Here is a 22,038-nt window from a genome sequence, read left to right on the forward strand (position 1 = left end):
TGCAAAAACAGGTTTTTATAGATTTTTGCAAATTTATAAAAAATAGAAAACTGAAATCACATTTACATAGGTATTCAGACCCTTTACTCAGTACTTTGTTGAAGCTCCTTTGACAGTGATTACAGCCTCAAGTCTTCTTGGGTATGATGCTAAAAGCTTGGCACACCTGTATTTGGGGAGTTTCTCCCATTCTTCTCTGTAGATCCTCTCAAGCGCCGTCATGTTGGATGGGGAGCGCGCTATTTTCAGGTCTTTTCAGAGATGTTCGATCGGGTTCAAGTCCGGGCTCTGACTGTGCCACTCAAGGACATTCAGAGACTTGTCCCGAAGCCACTCCTGCGTTGTCTTGGCTGTATGCTTAGGGTAGTTATCCTGTTGGAAGGTAAACCTTTGCCACAGTCTGAGGTCCTGAGTGCTCTGGAGCAGGTTTTCATCAAGGATCTCTGTACTTTGCTCCGTTCATCTTTCCCTCCATTCTGACTAGTCTCCCAGTCCCTGCCGCTGAAAAACATCCCCTCTTGGCATTCAGGCCAAAGAGTTCAATCTTGGTTTCATCAGACCAGAGAATCTTCTTTCTCATGGTCTGAGAGTCCTTTAGGTGTTTTTTGGCAAATTCCAAGTGGGCTGTCATGTGCCTTTTACTGAGGAGTGGCTTCCGTCTGGCCACTCTACCATAAAGGCCTGATTGGTGGAGTGCTGCAGAGATTGTTGTCCTTCTGGAAGGTTCCCCCATCTCCACAGAGGAACTCTGGAGCTCTGTCAGAGTGACCATTGGGTTCTTGGTCACTTCCCTGACCAAGGCCCTTCTCCCCCGATTGCGCAGTTTGGCCAGCCAGCTCTAGGAAAAGATTTGGTGGTTCCAAACTTCTTCCATTTAAGAATGATGGAAGCCACTGTGTTCTTCGGGGACCTTTTAATGCTACAGAAATGTTTTGGTATTCTTCTCCAGATCTGTGCTTCAACACAATCTCGTCTCAGAGCTCTACAGACAATTCCTTTGACCTCATGGCTTGGTTTTTGCTCTGACATGCACTGTCAACTATGGGACCTTATATAGACAGGTGTGTGCCTTTCCAAATCATGTCCAATAAATTGAATTTATCACAGGTGGACTCCAATCAAGTTGTAGAAACATCTCAGGGGTTATAAATGGAAACAGGATGCACCTGAGCTCAATTTCGAGTCTCATAGCAAAGGTGTTGTATAGCACACTGTATTACTTATACAACTAATATAAGGACAGGACATGAGACGGGAGTAGAAATGAACGTGGGCATTGTTTAATGCGTTTCACAGGAAGAACATTACAAGCATTTCAACATAGGTAAGCGGGGGGGGGGGGGGGTTACAGGTGCCCTAAAGGGACAAAACTAGAATATCAATACACAACATATTCCTCCCCCTTTACCTTTGATGACTCATAAGGAAAAAGTAAATATTCACTGTTTTGCCTATTGTTTTCTTTTTAATATAAGTGCTCTTAATGTAAATAAATTAACTTTTCAGAATAACCTTTTCTAAACTAGGGATAGAGGGTAGACTGCCTCAGTCCCCAGACTTAACCCTGGGGTGTATTCTGCCCCAATGTCGGAGGTTAGTCTGAACTAACTAGTCAACCTGTCAGGGGGTCGTCTTTCTCTAGCAGGGTAATGAAGACGTACAGGTGAGTCTACAGTCACATTATCTCTGAGTCTGAGTGGTGATGGTGTATGCCCAGACTGGGGTGCAACAGTACACTGAGTAGGCACTCTGGCTGGTTCAGGTGAGTCTGGAGCACTTTCCACATTTGTAGGTTGCTGCAGTGGATGTTCAGGTGATAGCTCGTAGTCATGGTAGGTCTCCAGTAGCTGATCTTGGTTTGTCACTTGACATGAGTCATCTCTGAGGTTGGTTCCTGGCAACAGTTGATCCACGTGTCTCCTCCAAATGATGTTTTCCTGCGTGTGAACTGTGTAGGACACAGGCCCTGTTTGTGCAACCACTGTGGCTGGTATCCACTTTGGACCTTTGCAGTAGTTCCGAGCAAGAACTCTCTCTCCAGCTATGAAGCTTCTGTCTTTTGCTTTGGTCCGTCTCTCCACCTGTGCTCTCTGTTGTGTCTGTACAACCTGTTTCGTCTTTGGTGGTCTCAGGAGGTTGAGTCACGTGCGAAGCTGTCTTTTCATTATGGCTGACGCGGGTGCCAATTTGGTTGTAGCGTGGGGAGTGTTTCTGTAGGTTAACCTTTTAGGGACAGACGTTCCACTAGCGGAACGCCTCACCAATATCCAATGGTAGAGCGTGGCGCGAAATACAAATACCTCAAATTTCTCAAACATATGACTATTTTACACCATTTTAAAGACAAGACTCTGATTAATCTAACCACATTGTCCGATTTCAAAAAGGCTTTACAGCGAAAGCAAAACATTAGATTGTCAGGAGAGTACCCTGCCAAAAATAATCACACAGCCATTTTCAAAGCAAGCATATATGTCACAAAAAAACAAAACCACAGCTAAATGCAGCACTAACCTTTGATGATCTTCACCAGATGACACTCCTAGGACATTGTTATACAATACATGCATGTTTTGTTCAATCAAGTTCATATTTATATAAAAAAAACAGCTTTTTACATTAGCATGTGATGTTCAGAACTAGCATACCCACCGCAAACTTCCGGTGAATTTACTAAATTACTCACGATAAACGTTCACAAAAAACATAATTATTTTAAGAATTATAGATACAGAACTCCTTTATGCAATCGCGGTGTCAGATTTTAAAATAGCTTTTCGGCGAAAGCACATTTTGCAATATTCTGAGTAGATAGCTCGGCCATCACAGGCTAGCTAATTTGACACCCACGAAGTTTGGTGCTCACTAAACTCAGAATTAGTATAAGAAAAATTGGATTACCTTTGCTGTTCTTCGTCAGAATGCACTCCCAGGACTTCTACTTCAACAACAAATGTTGTTTTGGTTCCAAATAATCCATAGTTATATTCAAATAGCTCCGTTTTGTTTGTGCGTTGAGGTCACTATCCGAAGGGTGACGCGCGAGCGCATTTCGTGACAGAAAATTTCAAAATATTCCATTACCGTACTTTGAAGCATGTCAAACGCTGTTTAAAATCAATTTTTATGCAATTTTTCTCGTAAAATAGCGATAATATTCCAACCGGGCGACGTTGTATTCATTCAAAGGCTGAAAGAAAAAAATGGAGTAGTCTCGTGGACGCGCATCTCCAGTGTCACTGTTCCCAGCCTGACCACTAACAAATACTCCTGCTGTTCTTCGCCCAGAGACTGCAGACACCCCATTACACTTTCTGGCACCTTCTGAGAGCCAATGAAAGCCTTAGAAAATGTCACGTTACAGCACAGATGCTGTATTTTTGATAGAGATGCTACAGAAGGACAATAAATTGTCAGACAGGGCACTTCCTGTATGGAATCTTCTCAGGTTTTGGCCTGCCATATGAGTTCTGTTATACTCACAGACACCATTCAAACAGTTTTAGAAACTTTAGGGTGTTTTCTATCCAAATCTACTAATTATATGCATATTCTAGTTTCTGGGCAGGAGTAGTAACCAGATTAAATCGGGTACGTTTTTCATCCGGCCGTGAAAATACTGCCCCCTATCCCAAACAGGTTAACAGGAAGGTGTTTAGACGCCTATTGAGGGAGTAGTTCCCTTGTGATGATTTTAAAGCTTGCTTCATCGTTTGGACAAACCTTTCAGCGAGGCCGTTCGTTGCAGGGTGATACGGCGTTGACCTAATGTGCTGAATTCCATTTGCTTCCATGACTGACCGGAACTCTTCAGACACCAGTTGGGGGCCATTATGAGTAACGAGTTGCGTTGGCAAGCCAAAGCGACTGAAGATTGACCATAGCTCTTCGATGGTTCTCTCCGCTGAGGTGCTCTTCATCACTGTGACCTCAGGCCATTTGCTGTGTGCGTCAACTACGACTAAGAACATACGATCCTCCAGTGGGCCTGCATAGTCTATGTGAACTCACTGCCAAGGCTCCTCTGGGAAGTCCCATGGGTGTAATGGCGCTAGCTGAGGCATGTTCCTCATCTTTTGACATGCAGAACATGACTTGACCTTGTCTTCGATAGCTGCGTCCAGACCTGGCCACCAAAAGTAGCTGCGTGCAATCTCCTTCATTTGCACCATGCCACAGTGCCCTGAATGGAGTTCTTCAAGCACCTGCCTTCTCAGTGGCGGCGGTATGATGACTCGAAAACCTCATAGCAAGCATCCAAACTGAACTGTGAGCTCGTTTCTCCTCACTAGGTAAGGTTGTAGGCTGTCCGAAATCTCTCCGAAATCTCTCCTTCTTTTCCACGAGTGACCTCAACCTCAGACATCACTGGATCAGTGTGGGTGAACTTTTTCACTTGAACAGATGTAACTGGGGCGTTTGTCACTTCCTTGAAGTAGAAGATTTCAGCCTGGGAGTGCTCAGTGTGTGCGACAGGTAAGGGAAGCCTTGAGAGGCCGTCTGCATTGCAGTGCTGCTCAGACCTTCTGTACTTGATATCGTACTGGTGAGCAGATAACAATAACGCCCATCGTTGCATGCGGCTGGCTGCAAGCGACGGAATGCCGGTGTGGGGACCAAAGATGGAGGTGAGGGGTCTATGGTCCGTCAGCAGTGTGAATTGTCGGCCAAACAGAAACTGATGACATTTCTTAACTCCAAACACAATGGCGAGTGCTTCACGCTCTATCTGTGCATAATTGCTCTCGGCTTTACTTAAGGTCCGTGATGCGAAAGCAATTGGCCTTTCTTCACCTGATGGCATGATGTGTGAGACAACTGCACCAACGCCATAAGGCGATGCATCACATGCCAACTGTAATGGCAAGTTGGTTTGTTAGAGCCTCTGACTGAGCTAAGGCTGTTTTCGCTTTCTTGAATGCCTCCTCACATCTGTCTGTCCACTTCCACTATTTGGTTTTGTTCAAAAGTTCATGCAGAGGCTTTAACATGTTAGCTAGGTTTGGCACAAACTTTGCGTAGTATGTCAGTAGTCCTAAGAATGATCTCAGCTGACTCACGTTCTGTGGGGATGGAGCTTCCACAACGGCCTTCACCTTCGATGGCGCCTTGTGGAGCCCCGAACTGTCGATGACGTGGCCCAGGTACTCAACAGAGGGATGGAAAAACTCACATTTGTCCTTCCGGACCCTTAGACCGTACTCCTCCAATCTCTGTAGTGTAGCGTTCAGGTTTCTCAGGTTCTCCTGCTCGTCTTTGCCGGTGATGAGTAGATCATCGAGGTAACATTGGACCCCAGTGAGCCCGCTCAGTATCTGGTCCATAGCTCTCTGAAACAAGGCCGGAGCTGAGGTGATTCCAAAAGGAAGCCTCCGGTACCTGTACAGTCCTTTGTGAGTCACTATGGTCAACAGTTCTTGTGACTCTTGGTCCACATGCTTCTGTAGATAGACTGATGTCAGGCCTATCTTACTGAATTTTTGTCCTCCAGCTAAACCAGAAAAGAGGTCGTCAGTGAGGGGTAGTTTTCAGTAGTCAAGACTGGATTACTGGTGACTTTGAAATCACCACAGAGTCTGAGTGATCCATCTTGTTTTATGACTGGAACAACGGGTGTAGTCCATTCACTAACATTCACTGGATCCAATACTCCACTCTCGACTAGTCTGTTTAGCTCAATTTCAACTTTTGGTTTTATGGCGTATGGGACAGGTCTAGCTTTGAAGCATTTTGGCTTGCTGTCTGGTTTCACGCTCAGTTTAATTGTTATGTCCTTCATACTGCCAAGGTCTCCTTTGAACATATCCTCGTGTTTCCTCAATATCCCTTGTAGGTTAGGTTTGTGTCCTCTTTTGCAACCATGTGAATTTCCTGCCAGTTAGGTTTGATCTTTTCCAGCCATGTGTGTCCTAGCAATGCTGGATGGTTGCCTTTCACAATGTACAGTGGTAGCTTTACCTTCTGTTTGTTGAGCTCCACTGTAACAGTCACGCTTCCTCTCACTGGAACAATCTCACCGGTGTATGTTTTCAGCGTCATCTTTATCTTTGTGGGCTGTAGTGTGAGGTGATGTAGTTTCTCCTTGTATACAGCCTCAGACAGCAAAGATATGGCTGCTCCAGTGTCCACTTGCATCCGTACTGCGTTTCCATCCAGTAGCGGTGTCAACCAGTAGCCGTATCCATTGTCTGAAATTGACATAACATGCAAAGATTCTTCCCCTTCAGACAGGGTATCACTTTGTTCATCCTCTGTGTGCTCCATTTTATGCACTTTCTTTTTGTACTTCCTGAAGTCACTTTTCCTTTCTTCAGTACTTTTGTTTGATTGTGTCTTTTTTTGTTTTTACATGCACGTTCGCTGTGAGCCTTTTTTCCACAACTTCTGCAGTCTAAGTCTTTGCACCAACACTCCTCTGCTTGGTGACCTGGTTTCCCACAGCGATAGCATGGCTTGCCACGTCCTGTCTTGTTTTTTTAACCACATAGACACCTTATGCACTTTGGTCGATGCACTTAGCTGTTGTGCGTCTTTATTTGCCATTTCCATTAATGTACTCACTTCTATTGCTCTCTGCAATGTTAAGTTACTCTCAGTCAAAAGGTGTTTCTGAATTGCCTTGCTGCGCATGCCACACTAACCTATCACGTATAGTGTCACTCATTGATCGACCCAAATTCAGTGTTCAGATAACTGTTTCAATACAGCCACAAACTGTGAGATTGATTCCTCCTCCTCTTGATTTCTCTTATGAAACTGGAATCTCTCTGCGATTATCAGTGGTTTGGGAGAATAATGTCCTTTTAAGGTAGCCACAATTTCATCATATGATTTATCACCAGGTTTTTCAGGCGTTACTAGGCTGCGCAGTAGATTGAATGTTTTTCCTCCCATAACAGTCAAAAATGTTGGCACAACGATTTCTGCTTTAATTCCATTTGCCAACACAAAGTACTCAAAACGTTCTGTGTAAGAACTCCTTTGTTCCACAGATTCATCAAATGTTCCTATATTTCCAATCAATGCAGACATTTTCGGTTTATTTCTCTTTCTCACACTTTTCAGACGGTCCCTTACACCAGACCCCTTATTTTTCTTCTTTCTTTTAACTCACGATGACTTCACTTTCTCCCGCAGCGAAACTCTTCCTATCCCTCGAGGCTCTCGTTGCCGTGACATCAAAAGCTAGCTAGCATCACTCAACTGGCTAGCTCCACAGGACATGAGACGGGAGTAGAAATTAACGTGGGCATTGTTTAATGCGTTTCACAGGAAGAACATTCCAAGCATTTCAACGTAGGTAAGCAAGGGGGGACAAAACTAGAATATCAATACACAAAAAAAGGGTCTGAATACTTACGTAAATAAGGTATTGCTGGTATAAATGTGTTTTTATTTTGTCATTATGGAGTATTATGTGTAGATAAGGGGGGGGGGGAGAGAATTTAATACATTTTAGAATAAGGCTGTAAAGTAACAAAATGTGGAAAAAGTCAAGGGGTCTGAATACTTTTCGAATGCACTGTATATATGGAGATAGTTTAGTGCCTAAAATAAGGAGTTATAAGAAAGATCAAGATTTTTTTTTATCTTATTTTTTGAAGGGACTCTGTTCATAAATTAAGCTGCATTTCTATGGGCTGATAGCAGTAAGGCCAAATTCAATGTTTCATCAAACAAAAATATTTTTTTCAGAAATGATACTTTAAGTCATTTCCATGCACTTCAATTGTGTCCATGGCCTTTTTGATTCTGTAATTTCAATCAACACTAATTGAAGCAACAGGCATGTAGCCTATACTCTAGAATGGCAGTCTGAGGCACAGGAGCACCAAGGTGCACAGCTGCACTAAAACTTCACTTCTGTTCACACTGCCTAGCTCTCCAGTAGTGTTGGTTGTCTAGCAGCTGTGTATAAACTTGTGGTAAAAATCCTGGTTGTCTCAAGGCCTTATCACTGTTGTGTCTGAGACGGGAAGGACAGGGGAACAGGCCAAAATGTCAGTGTCACCATTGATTTATAGGCTGGCTGTATGCAACCACTGTTCCTTCCTATCAGTGTATCTTCCTAAACCAGGCACAGACAGAATGCAATTTCCAGTGAAAAGTCTGTTACTGTTATTATACTTCTATTTTTTAACTAAAAAACTTCTCTCACCCTTACTTTTTCTTTTCTCTCCCCCCTTTGCAGCCCTTTGTGATTCACGACATGGACTCCTTGTGCCAGGCTGAGAACGGGCTGGTGTGGAAACAGCTGATCAACGGTACGACCCCCAACAAGGAGATAGGGGTACACGTGTTCTACCGCTGCCAGTGCACCACGGTGGAGACGGTCAGGGAGCTCACTGAGTTTGCCAAGAGCATCCCCGGCTTCGTAGACCTCTTCCTCAATGACCAGGTATATACAGCAACACTACATTCAATCAAATCGTTAATCAAAAGTTTTGTTGTCCAAGTTGGAAGTTATTGTACAGCCAGGAATTGTGTATATATAGCAAGCTATGATATATTTAACCAATAAGGCCAGAGGTGGTGTGGTATATTGGCCATTATAAACCGGGTCATTTGGGTCCTGGAGGCTGATTGGCTGAAACAGTATTTCAGCTGTTTGTGCATGTAAGACAATCAGGGTTTCTGTTAGAAAAATGTGGCGCTGGAGAACGTGACCGGAAAGATTTTAATTTACAGGCCATTTAAGAAATACATTGCTCAAAAAAATAAAGAGAACACTTAACAACACAATGTAACTCCAAGTCAATCACACTTCTGTGAAATCAAACTGTCCGCTTAGGAAGCAACAGTGATTGACAATAAATTTCACATGCTGTTGTGCAAATGGAATAGACAACAGGTGGAAATTATAGGCAATTAGCAAGACACCCCCAATAAAGGAGTGGTTCTGCAGGTGGTGACCACAGACCACTTCTCAGTTCCTATGCTTCCTGGCTGATGTTTTGGTCACTTTTGAATGCTGGCGGTGCTTTCACTCTAGTGGTAGCATGAGACGGAGTCTACAACCCACACAAGTGGCTCAGGTAGTGCAGCTCATCCAGGATGGCACATCAATGCGAGCTGTGGCAAGAAGGTTTGCTGTGTCTGTCAGCGTAGTGTCCAGAGCATGGAGGCGCTACCAGGAGACAGGCCAGTACATCAGGAGACGTGGAGGAGGCCGTAGGAGGGCAACAACCCAGCAGCAGGACCTCTGCCTTTGTGCAAGGAGGAGCAGGAGGAGCACTGCCAGAGCCCTGCAAAATGACCTCCAGCAGGCCACAAATGTGCATGTGTCTGCTCAAACGGTCAGAAACAGACTCCATGAGGGTGGTATGAGGGCCCGACGTCCACAGGTGGGGGTTGTGCTTACAGCCCAACACCGTGCAGGACGTTTGGCATTTGCCAGAGAACACCAAGATTGGCAAATTCGCCACTGGCACCCTGTGCTCTTCACAGATGAAAGCAGGTTCACACTGAGCACATGTGACAGACGTGACAGAGTCTGGAGACGCCGTGGAGAACGTTCTGCTGTCTGCAACATCCTCCAGCATGACCGGTTTGGCGGTGGGTCAGTCATGGTGTGGGGTGGCATTTCTTTGGGGGGCCGCACAGCCCTCCATGTGCTCGCCAGAGGTAGCCTGACTGCCATTAGGTACCGAGATGAGATCCTCAGACCCCTTGTGAGACCATATGCTGGTGCGGTTGGCCCTGGGTTCTTCCTAATGCAAGACAATGCTAGACCTCATGTGGCTGGAGTGTGTCAGCAGTTCCTGCAAGAGGAAGGCATTGATGCTATGGACTGGCCCACCTGTTTCCCAGACCTGAATCCAATTGAGCACATCTGGGACATCATGTCTCGCTCCATCCACCAACGCCACGTTGCACCACAGACTGTCCAGGAGTTGGCGGATGCTTTAGTCCAGGTCTGGGAGGAGATCCCTCAGGAGACCATCCGCCACCTCATCAGGAGCATGCCCAGGCGTTGTAGGGAGGTCATACAGGCACGTGGAGGCCACACACACTACTGAGCCTCATTTTGACTTGTTTTAAGGACATTACATCAAAGTTGGATCAGCCTGTAGTGTGGTTTTCCACTTTAATTTTGAGTGTGACTCCAAATCCAGACCTCCATGGGTTGATAAATTGGATTTCCATTGATTATTTTTGTGTGATTTTGTTGTCAGCACATTCAACTATGTAAAGAAAAGAGTATTTAATAAGATTATTTCATTCATTCAGATCTAGGATATGTTATTTTAGTGTTCCCTTTATTTTTTTGAGCAGTGTATAACAGACCAAAATGCATTGGGTGCATAACCCATCAGGGCATCCATGGTGCTCAGAATGACAGTCACATTTAGATTATGGTAATGCATCTTAATAGATCATGCAATTTATGTAATGAAGCAGCCAATAAAACATTATTTGTTAAACATTTTAAAAAATGCAATTCGGTGGAGAACACCATTCTAAACAGTGCACTTGATAGTGGTTGCATGTGTGACAGATGAATATCTCTGTCAGAAACTTAGGGGGAATCTAAAGATACAACAACTAGGATGGTTTGCTAATATGACTAGGATTGTGCCTTTGGCTAATGGACAATTAATTAAAGTTAATATGAAATCCAATAGAACAGGAGAGAAATGGCATAGTTGTGGGTCCAAAAGGGAAGTAAGTGGAAATACATTTTCCAAAATTATATAATTACTCCAGTCTATACAGAAATAAATAAAATATTTAACCAGAAAGCATGACTTAGCCACAAAAGAATCGAGGATCATTAGCTTCCTTAAAAATATTGCTATGGATTGTTTCAATGGCTGGTGATCTCACATTTGTTGACTTTTAACTTTTTAGTTTTTATTATTTTAATGCTGATTTGTATGATTAATCACGTGAATTATTTTTGATAAATGAAAATGTTATAATTTAAATGAAACTGTTCCATGAAAATGTGCATATGGAAATCATAACTGTCACAGAACAGTAGAAATTGTAGGAAAAATTGTAAGCTTACCCAAACATGAAACTCACACGCCACCTATGAAGTCTTTTTAAAATAATTGCCTCCAGGTTTCCATGGTCAGATTTTGACTATAGGCAACTTTGAAGCAAGGTAAGGTAAGACATGCCTCATATTAGGAAATAAAACATTCCGGTTTCAAACAATCAAGTATGTTGTGGGATGAGGGATGATAGAGCCCAAATTAATACAACTGTTCATTAAAAAAAAAAAATGTAAAAGCAATGAGGCTGATGCAACAGATCAGAACGTTTAGCTTAAAATGTTGATCAACTATTAGGCTATTTCTTCACATTATAAGCGCAGCAATGCACATACGGAAGCCCAAATGTTCCAAAAAGCAATTAGTGGGAAAACACCATTCTCCAAAGTGCATCGCAAATGTGAGCAGTTTCACATGGCGGAGATGAAAATAGCCTTTAGAAATGTAGAGGCAAGATCGAAAGATGCAACAACTAGCATGGGTTGTTAATATGACTAGGATTGTGTCTTTGGCTGCTGGAAAAAGAAAGTTGAGAACATGAGAGAAATATTGGTTTCAATGGCAAATAAGGAAGTGCTTATAAAATAATCCCCTTAACATTCCTGTGGTTGGAACACGGTAAGACATGCCTCATAAAATTACACAAAAAACATCCAGGTTTTAAACAATTAAGTTTATGGTTAAATAGTTTCAAAGTGTAGACTGCCTCTGCTCAGATTGTAAGGTGGGTGATGTTGCTGTGCACAACAGGCACTGGCCTTTCTCTGCTATCTGAACGAACAGTGCCTTGAGTATGACAGAATCAAGCCTTTAGACTTTAATATTAATTATCTCACGTTATATTTGTCAAACATGACTGGCGTTTAGCCTATATCTATGTAATTAAAAGTCTAATTAAAGTTTGACTACATTTTCAGGCGCCTCCCTCCTGTCAGCATCGGTCTGGACATGAGACTGTAGCCTATCACCTACACTTTGACATGTAGGCTTATTATGTATGTATTGGGCTCCCAAGTGGCCCAGTGGTCTAAGGCACTGCATCTCAGTGCCGTCCCTTGTTCGAATCCAGGCTGCATCACATCCGGCCGTGATTGGGAGTTCCATAGGGCTGCGCACAATTGGTTGGGTTTGGCCGGGGTAGGCCGTCATTGTAAATAGGAATTTGTTCTTCAAATCAAATTTTATTGCTCACATGGTAAGCAGATGTTAAAGTGAGTGTAGCGAAATGCTTGTTCCTAAGGATTCGGAAGCGAGGCGACAATCTGTCGGCGCCACCTTGCTCTTAACTGACTTGCCAAGTTAATTAAAGGTTAAATAAAAAAATATTAACATTAACATACACTTATGTTTTTCTTAACAGAATAGCTAGTGTTTTTTGGTTTTCAGATCAATTTAATTGGCTATTTTGGTTAATGGCCTTGGTGCCCTGGCAGACCTTGGCCCTAAAATCACTAAATGTTATATATATAAATAAAATATATCTCACACACGCACAGCTAGAATGCTGTTTCAACCAATCAGCGTTCAGGACCCAAACTACTATAATATAACATATAGAACGTGTATACAGTGCATTCCCAAAGTATTGACTTTTTCCACGTTCTGTTACGTTACAGCCTTAATCTAAAATGCTTTTCCCCCCATCAATCTACACCCAATACTGCATCATGACAAAGCAAAAACAGTTTTTTTTGTTGATAATGTTTAAAAAAATAAAAACTGATATCACAATTAAATAAGTATTCAGACCCTTTGTTATGAGACTCGAAAATGTATACATCTTCTATGTTCTAAAAACCTGTTTTCGCTTTGCCATTATGGGGTATTGTGTGTAGATCGATGAGAAATGTTTTATTAAATCCATTTTAGAATAAGGCTCTAATGTAACAGAATGTGGAAAAAGTCAAGGGGTCTAAATACTTTCCAAATGCAGTGTACATACTTGGCATAAGCAAAGAGTTGAGATATCAGGCGATGATAATCAGGCTGTGGTTCTCCCTCCCCCCACCAGGTGACGCTGCTGAAGTACGGCGTGCATGAGGCCATCTTCGCCATGCTGCCCTCGCTCATGAACAAGGACGGGTTGCTGGTGGCCAACGGGAAGGGCTTTGTGACCCGGGAGTTCCTGCGCAGCCTGCGGCGCCCCTTCAGCGAGATCATGGAGCCCAAGTTTGAGTTTGCGGTCAAGTTCAACGCCCTGGAGCTGGATGACAGTGACCTGGCCCTGTTCGTGGCCGCCATCATTCTTTGTGGAGGTATGTGCTGATTCTATACTGGTGCTACCGGGAAAACTCATTACTGTACTACCACAATACACTGTCCTAATAACCCTAACCCCTCTACTATCATCAGAAGCCTAAGGTAACTAAGAAAAGCTGAGGTTAGTGCTAAAATATAAGTTTGTTTTCTACCAGTTGACAGATACTTACCTCCCTCTCCCCATTCCTTTTCTCGCCCCTCCTCTCCTCTTCCCATCCTTTCCCTCTCTCTCCTCCTGTCAGACCGTCCGGGGCTGATAAACATCAAGCAGGTGGAGGAGATTCAGGACAGCATCCTGCAGGCCCTGGACCAGCACCTGCTGGCCAACCACACTGACTCAAAGTACCTTTTCCCCAAGCTGCTCAACAAGATGGCCGACCTGCGCCAGCTGGTCACTGAGAACGCCATGCTGGTCCAGAAGATCAAGAAGACAGAGTCAGAGACTTCGCTGCACCCGCTGCTGCAGGAGATCTACAAGGACATGTACTGACTGGACTGGTTTAGCTTCCTAGTACAGCAGCAGTGTTCACTCACTCCTGGTTTCTGGGATTGGGAGTCACAGGGAGTGCATGTTTTTGTTCCAGCCCAGCATTAACACACTATTCACCTCATCAGCCAATCAACCACGACCTTGATCAGTTGAATCAGGTGTGTCAGCGTTTATTCTGGAAACGCTGGCTGGTGGGAGTTAGAACTATGTATATGTAGCTGCACACTCTTGTTCAGATGCAATTGATTGATTATAAATCACCGTAGTTTGGGCAGCAAGTTGCTTTCATCATCACGTCTCTTGACTGTCTCTGGACTGTACGAATGACATGTACTGACCTGGAATGGAGCAAGAGACTGATGGGAGACATACAGAGTAACATACACCCTGCCACATATTAAACGTGTGTGAGTGTTTGGGTGCCCGAAATAGAAGGTGATTTGAGCTGTTTCAAGTGGATGCTGTTGTATAGCAGGCCTTTAACTGTGGTTGGACAGGACTGATGCGGTTGAAGGGCTTGTAGTGTCCTGCTCTGAATGTGGTGAAGGTGCAGTGTCGAGGTATTCATTTCCAGGAGAATACCAAACAGCTCATCAACCAACGCCACAACAAAACCAAGACTCCTCTTTTCCCCCTAAATGTTACAAGGATGATCAGCGTTGCTCTTTTTATACAACAGATTTTTGTAGTCTCTCCCGATGCGCAGTGTTTTTTACAACAGTCAACACATTCTTAACCCTGCGGTTCAGGGTCATTACCAGACTTTGTTCTGCCATTGTTTGTGTTACAAACTTCCTGAGAAGTCGTGATGCTGATATTCAGAAAAATGCTGGTTCTGCTTGCCTCTACAAATGAGGGTTGTCGGCAACCATAGGTGTCCCCTGACGGTCCGTCCCTACCATCCCATCCTAAGGCCATAACACTGGGATAAGCTATCACCAAACCCCCCTTAGCTCTCCTTTCCACATATGTATTAATTCACACCCCTCAACCTCCCACTGATCTAATCATAAAATGGTTTGGATTTGTTTGATAACTCACAGTCCCGGGTTCGAAGAACCTCCTTTCTGTGCTAGTGAACAAAATCCATCGTCACACCCCCAGAGAATGTGTGATAGTAGGAGCTGTGATTTTGTGTATGCCTTTTATATATGAATCTCCTCCATTTGAGGTCCACCCCCAGCCCTTCTCCTCCTGTTAGACCAGGAAGCACACACAGTCCAGTCAGTCTCACTTTTCAATGGACACATACATTTATAGATTCTTACAACATCCTAACCTCAATACCTTTTGTTTTCTTTTGTGTACAACTGATGGGTCTAAAACCATGGGATGATGCTGTGTTGTCATACTGTGAAGGTGAACCTGATCAGGGTGTCTGTATAAGACGTTTTGAATGCCTGATTTTACTTATGTTTACTTAATTATGTATAATTGAAGTATGGTATGTATATATTTTTTTCAGCCAGGTGGTGTTCTGTTAACTGCGCACAGTCAACAAGCCAAACTCTATCAGTACTTTTCTCATATTATGAGCTTCCCGCTTTCTTTCTTTTCCTCTCTTCTTATTCTTCCACTAAGTATGGTGCTATGGATTTGGCCAACTATCGCTCCCTCACGCAGTCGAACTTCAGACAGGGAATGACCCGTTCATAATACTTACAGAAAAATGGATCCTTCTCCCTTGGTTCCTTCCTATCGCTTCTTCACTGATCTAAAAAGGCCCGGTCAAATGAAAGCAATACAGCAAAAGCTTCTGTAGTGCTTCCACCATATAGATTGTACCCATCTAGATCATGATCAATTGAAGGGAGTGAGTAAGCATTTGAAGAGTTGAAATACATGGCAACGGTCAAGAAATTACTTCTAGAAAATTACTTCTAGACAAGCCATCAGAATTCAGAGATGCATGGCAGCAGGGGGACCAATCTAAATTGCCATGCGAGGAAAAAGGTTTATCCTCATTCTTTTAGGTCAGCCAATTATGGTAACTGATGAAATACTGCACTTCCTACTGTACATAGCAATTATGTAAATTTTATGCAAAACAATGTATGTTTCTGTTTTTATTATTTTCTATATTGTGACATTAAAATTGCAAAAAAAGTGTATTCTAGCACGAGTAAGGGGAGGACATATGTGACTCCTTGCCTATACAGTAGAGAGGTTACAGATATCTCTTGAATAAGCGCTTTATTTCTGCTCACAGGGAGTTGATAAAGCACAAATGAGTGATCTGATGCTCACCTAACTGCAGAGACCGTTGAGACAATGATAATAATAAAGTGACAGTGTTGAACCACCTGTTCTGGTTAGTGTGCTGTATCCACTTGGAGTCAGTGTACCCTGGGGCGGATGGGGGGTCCTTTCTCTCCCTGTATTCATCTTTCTTTAATTCTCTTACCTTCTTCCTTTCTCTCAGTATGAATCATTTTATTTTCCTGCTTTTTTTTCTGGTGCCCCTAGAAATGTCATTGTCATGGACCGCCTGTGGGTAGTTATAATTACACATTTGATGTGTTCATAAACTTCTAGGGATTTTTTTTTAACTTTTCAGTTACTGAATAGAACAAGTTACAAAGAAATGTCAGCAAAGTAGTACTGCTGCATGAGAAAAAAGCTAAATTGTGTACATTTTTCTTTGAATCAATTGTTGTCTAATGATTTTATTTCTGCATACAAATGTTATGAGCACAACAGCACAGGTCTGAAATATTCTACGGTCTACCACAGCAATACTGTGCATTTAACATCTGTATAAACACCTGGTGTTAACCGTCTGAGGGAAAGTATAGGATTTCTACCTTTGGTATAGAACTTCCTATAAATGGTTGATTAAAAAACATTGGTTAATACTTTTGATGTGTTTTGCTTTCTTCTTACTTGTTCGACTACATGTGATGTTCTCGTTTTCAATTATTGGATAAAATCTCATATGTTAAATGTTTGACACATGTTTATCGTAATGTCAAGAACATCAACCAAATAAAGTGTCTCTGGTCAAAAGTAGTGCACTTTATTAGTTCTAGTGCATGTGTGAGAGCAAGATAAATAAAACCAATCCTCTCAAACTGGATGGGTCAGGTCTGTGTCTATCGACTGTCACGCGTTGGAAAGCCTGGCGGCCCCTGGCTTCCTTCCTGAGACAGCATTTCCTTTGAGGTGTGTGTGTGAACCCAGTGAGCGAGGCCATGAGTCTCAACAATCACCCCCCAGCCATTGTTTTTCACGGACAGGCTGGGCTCAGGCTGCGGTATCCAGCCTACATACAGATCAGTTCAATCAAACTTGAACTTGAATGGAGCCCACCGAGGGGAGGTATGGGTGGACCACTACATACAGTGTCCCTCTTCCTGTGAACCCTAACCTGACATCAGACTGTTATAGCCCCCCACTGCATTTGAATAGGAATGTGAGACTGTATAAGTTAGTGCATTGTTACGCACGCCTCTCGGAAGAGGGAACTCAACACCCTGCTACAACTCAACTCTCCGTGGTGTGAAAGAGGTATGGACTGTAGGTGTGAATAAGGATGACAAAAGGCAGTGAATACCGTTTACAGGGAATTTATTCCTTCGCACGGTAAGTTTGGGGAAATTCAGGAATCCATCCTGAAAGATACACATACAAATACACAAACCACAACACAGAAACTGGGGAACGTAACATGCCCACCACAAAAAATGCAAACATACAGTTTGCAATAACAAAAACCAACGCATCCCCAGTTACTAAACCCGTGATGGAGCATTGGCAACCACATTTGCCGAGCCCTTCACATAGGCTATCTGTACATTATATCCTTGTACAATCAGAGCCCACCGCATAAGGCGGCGGTTCTGATTGTACATTTGCTTCAAGAACACCAACGGATTATGGTCTGTGAAGACCATTACAGGCAAGGCACTGGAGCCAACATATACCTCAAAGAACTGTAAGGCTAGCAATAAAGCCAGCGTCTCTTGTTCAATGGTGGGGTACCTTGACTGACACAAGTTGAACTTACAGGAGAAGAAACTGACAGGCCGATCCACTCCATCTTCATCTTCCTGCAAGAGAACCGCACCCACCCCCACTATACTAGCATCTACCTCCAACTTAAAAGGTTTGTCAAAGTTGGCGGCGGCAAGCACTGGGCCACAACAAAGTAGCGCTATAGCGGACTCAAAAGCATAGTTACAGTCTTGGGACCACTTAAATGGTACCTTGGGACTAAGCAGAGATGAAAGGGGAGCTACTACCGTCGAGAAACCTTACAGAAAGTACGATAGTAACCTACCATCCCCAGGAATCTGCGCAACTGGCGGCGAGTCGTGGGAGCAGGAAAAGCAACAATTGCTTCCACTTTGCCAGTTACTGGGCGCACTTGACCTCGTCCAACTTGTTTCCCTAAGTAAGTCACTGTAGCCTTCCCAAACTCACACTTGGCCAAATTGAGGGTTAAAGAAGCATTCTCCAACTGCTGAAACACACTTTTCAAGGTGGCGAGATGATCAGAACAAGTAGATGAATGAATCACCACATCGTCAAGGTAAGCAGTACAATTTGGTACATCCGCAAACACAATGTTAACTAGCCGCTGAAAAGTAGCAGGTGCGTTACACATTCCAAAGGGCATCACAGTGTATTGTACGAAGTTATCTGGCGTAACGAAAGCCGAGATGTCAGAAGCTCGAGAGGTCAGAGGCACCTGCCAATAACATTTTAGCAAATCTAACTTACTAATGTAAGCAGCCGAGCCAATTCTATCAATGCAGTCATCTAAGCGAGGTAGAGAAAAAGAATCAGACTTTGTAACGGCATTTACTCGATGATAGTCCATACATAAGCGAGAAGTACCGTCAGGCTTAGGAACAAGAATACACGGGGAACTCCAGGAGCTGTTACTGGGTTTTGCCATGTCATTCTGTAATAAATAAGCTACCTCACTTTTCATTACCTCCCTTTTCTTTGCATTAACCCGGTACGGATGCTGACTTAGAGGAACAGCGTTCCCCACATCCACGTCATGTTCCAAGATGGACGTGCGACTTGGAACGTCCTGAAACACATTCAGAAAACTGTTTATCAATAGGATAAGATCCTTAGTTTGATCTTGGGGTCTTTATCACATAATTGGTGTCACTGAGTTTCTTTTCCGCAAGATATGGTCCAGAAAAACATGCTGACAGAGATGAGCCAGGGATTGGCAACAAAACTAAAACTTGATCCCCTGGTGCAAAAGAACGGCCAACAGCCTTTTTGTCATAATGCAACTTCATGCGTTTTTGAGTAGAGGAGAGAGACTTTTGGGCTAACGCACATGCGGCGTGCAGTCTCTCCCGCATCTTACTGACATAATACAACACATTTTTAGGGGCGCTACTGGGTGTAGGAGATAAGATATGCTCCTTCAAAACTTTCAGCGGACCCCGTGGGGTGTGTCCAAACACAAGGTCAGCAGGGCTGAACCCTAAGGACTCTTGTGTTGTTTCCCTAATAGCAAATAGGACAAAGGGCACCCCCTCATCCCAATCGGTACTGGTATCCATGCAATACTTGCGTAGCATTGCCTTCAGCGTCTGATGCCAGCATTTGAGAGCCCCTTGACTCTCCGGATGATACGGACTGGAGACCTGATGGGAAATACACAGCTGTCTTCAACACATTAGAGAACAGCTTTGACATAAAGTTGGATCCCTGATCAGTTTGGATTACTTTAGGGAGTCCAAACGTAGAGAAGAACTTCACTAGTGCCTTCATCACAGTCTTAGCTGTTATTGTACGGACAGGGATAGCCTCTGGGTATCGAGTAGCACTGCACATTATTGTTAGTAAGAACTGGTTACCTGACCTGGTTTTCGGCAATGGACCTACACAATCAATTATCACTTTTTAAAACTGTTCCCCCACCACAGGAATCGGGCAAAGCGGCGCACGAGGAACTGTTTGATTCGCTTTCCCAATGAGTTGACATATGTGGCATGTTTTACAAAATTGGACAACGTCAGACTTAAAACCTGGCCAAATTTTTTTTCGAAGGACTCGGTTATAAGTCTTCGTGATCCCTAAGTGTCCGGACCACGCCTGGTCATGGGCGAGTGACAACACCTGCTGTCGGAACGGTGTAGGAACAACCACCTGACACACTTCACTCCAGTCACTAACGGTGTCATGAGCTGCCCATTTACGCATCAAAACTCCTGCTTCCATAAAGTAGGCAGTCTCCTTAGTTTTAGCTTCCTCAATGGAAATTACCAAAGCAAAACACTTGCGAAGACTGGTGTCTCCCTTTTGACATTCAATCACCTTCTCGGGGGTGACAGATAAAAGAATGTCATGTAATTGGGGCGAGATTTCACTATCCCCTGCCTTCGTTTTTACGGGGGTAAAAACTGTCGGCATTGCAGAAGGAATACTCAGTGCATTGTCTTCTACCTCAACTTTCTCAAAAATGGAACTAGCCAAATCCACCACATCTCCTAGCTTGCGAGATTGTTCCCTCGTTAACACACAAGCTGGAAAAACTTGTGGAAATGCTTGAACCAATTTCTCATCTGAAGTTCTGATTTCTGGGTTGTCTACTACCTCTAACACAGGAGTGACATTACCACCAGCAATATCATTCCCTAGTAACAATGTGACTCCTTTTACTGGCAGTGTAGACACTACACCAACACGGAAAAGTCCTGATACCAAGTCTGACACTAAGTGGACCCAGTGTAATGGTACAGGTACTGTTTTTGTCTCTATCCCCTGTAATATGACATGCGAGCCACAATACGTTTCAGGAGACCAGGGTAAAGCATCAGTAACAATTACTGACTGCACCGCCCCGGTGTCTGTTAAGATTTGAATGGGCTTTTGATCAGCTTGTTCTCCAGTTAAGGAAACACAACCGGCAGATATAAACGGAGCATAGACAGGATCCGGTTTCTCAAATGCTGAATCAATAACTCGGTCCAACGGACGAGCCATAGACTTGACTAAACCCACACTTTTCATTTTTGGGGATGGTGACAGGGACTGTTTCGGTTTATTTTTCAAAACCGGGCAGTCCGCAATCACATGACCCTTTTGGTGACAGTAAAAACATTCACGGATTTCATGACAAGGCTTAGGGTTGTCAGAGGAAAAGCGACCTGAACGAGGCACTGATGACGTAATCGTTAGGCCTTCAAAACGAGGCGCACCAAAGACAGTCTTGTGTGTCAAAGCGTACTCATCTGCCAACACTGCTGCCTGGGCCAATGTCACCACTTTCTGTTCATTTAAATGAACTACAATTCTATCAAGGAGGTTGCTTTTAAAATCCTCCAACAGCATCAACTCCCGAATATCAACAAAGGTGTTAGCTTTGCTGGCTGAACACCAGCGATTAAACAGAGACTCTTTGTCCCTAGCAAACTCAACAAAAGTACAGTGAGATGTTTTTTTGTGGTTACTGAAGCGCTGCCTATAAGCTTCAGGCACCAACTCATAAGCCCGCAACACGGTAGTTTTAACTGTATCATAGTGTAAACTGTCTTCCAGGGAGAGAGCAGCTACTACTTCCTGGGCTTTCCCAGACAATTTACATTGTAACAGGAGCGGCCAAACCTCGAGTGGCCAATGCAGCGCAGCGGCCACACGCTCAAATGCAGAGAAATAGGAATCAACTTCCAACTCTCGGAATGGAGGGACTAAAGCTATATTTTTACTTACATCAAAGTGGGCTTGATGATAAGCAGCTTGTGGAGTCGCACTGGAGCCAGCGTCTAGCTCCAGTTGTCGGATCCTCACCTCCTTGTCAATTTCCATTCTCCTAATTTCAAGTTCAAACTGCATCTGTCTCTCTTTATCTTTTTGCTCCATTTCTAACCGGGCCAGCCTCACCTTCAGCCTAGCGGTCCCGCCTGAATGACCTGAAGCAGAAGATAAAGGATAGAATCGGGGCAATGTAAAGGGGGTACGAGCAACCCCTTCCTCCGCCTTGTCCTCCGACTTGGCATCGGAAGGTCTACTCGTCTCCTCTCCTGAAGCCTCCCTCTCATCATCTTTCAATGAGAGAATTTGTTTCCTCATTAAACCCTCCCTGACTAGCACCAAAAGCTCAGCCTTTAGGGCTTTCTCGGGGATAACGAAGCCATAATGGTCAGCTACAGCTAAAAGATCTGCTTTCCGAAACCTCACCAAACAATCAATAGAGGGCGCTTCAAAAAAGTTGGAGATGGCTGAGGCAGCCATCTTGTACACAGAAGTCCACTGAACACACATAAACTTAACAAGTCACCCAAACTCACAACCTATCATCACACCTCAATTACTAAT

The 22,038-nt window shown here is 43.7% G+C and overlaps 1 protein-coding gene across 5 annotated transcripts in view; it reads left to right on the forward strand.

The window, feature by feature from the left end:
* Positions 1-16,604, forward strand: part of LOC100136532 (peroxisomal proliferator-activated receptor beta1A) — a 54,525-nt gene extending 37,921 nt beyond the window's left edge. For 4 of the 5 annotated variants that reach the window (XM_045704996.1, XM_045704995.1, XM_014167444.2 and 1 more), the window contains 3 exons: positions 8,192-8,398; positions 13,012-13,255; positions 13,502-16,604. In XM_045704996.1, coding sequence (XP_045560952.1) covers positions 8,192-8,398; positions 13,012-13,255; positions 13,502-13,749 — 699 coding nt within the window. In that variant the 3' untranslated portion in view covers positions 13,750-16,604. 5 annotated transcript variants of the gene reach the window in all.
* The last annotated feature ends 5,434 nt before the right edge of the window (positions 16,605-22,038 follow it).

This window comes from Salmo salar, chromosome ssa22 (assembly GCF_905237065.1).
Source record: "Salmo salar chromosome ssa22, Ssal_v3.1, whole genome shotgun sequence".
Lineage (NCBI taxonomy): Eukaryota > Metazoa > Chordata > Actinopteri > Salmoniformes > Salmonidae > Salmo > Salmo salar.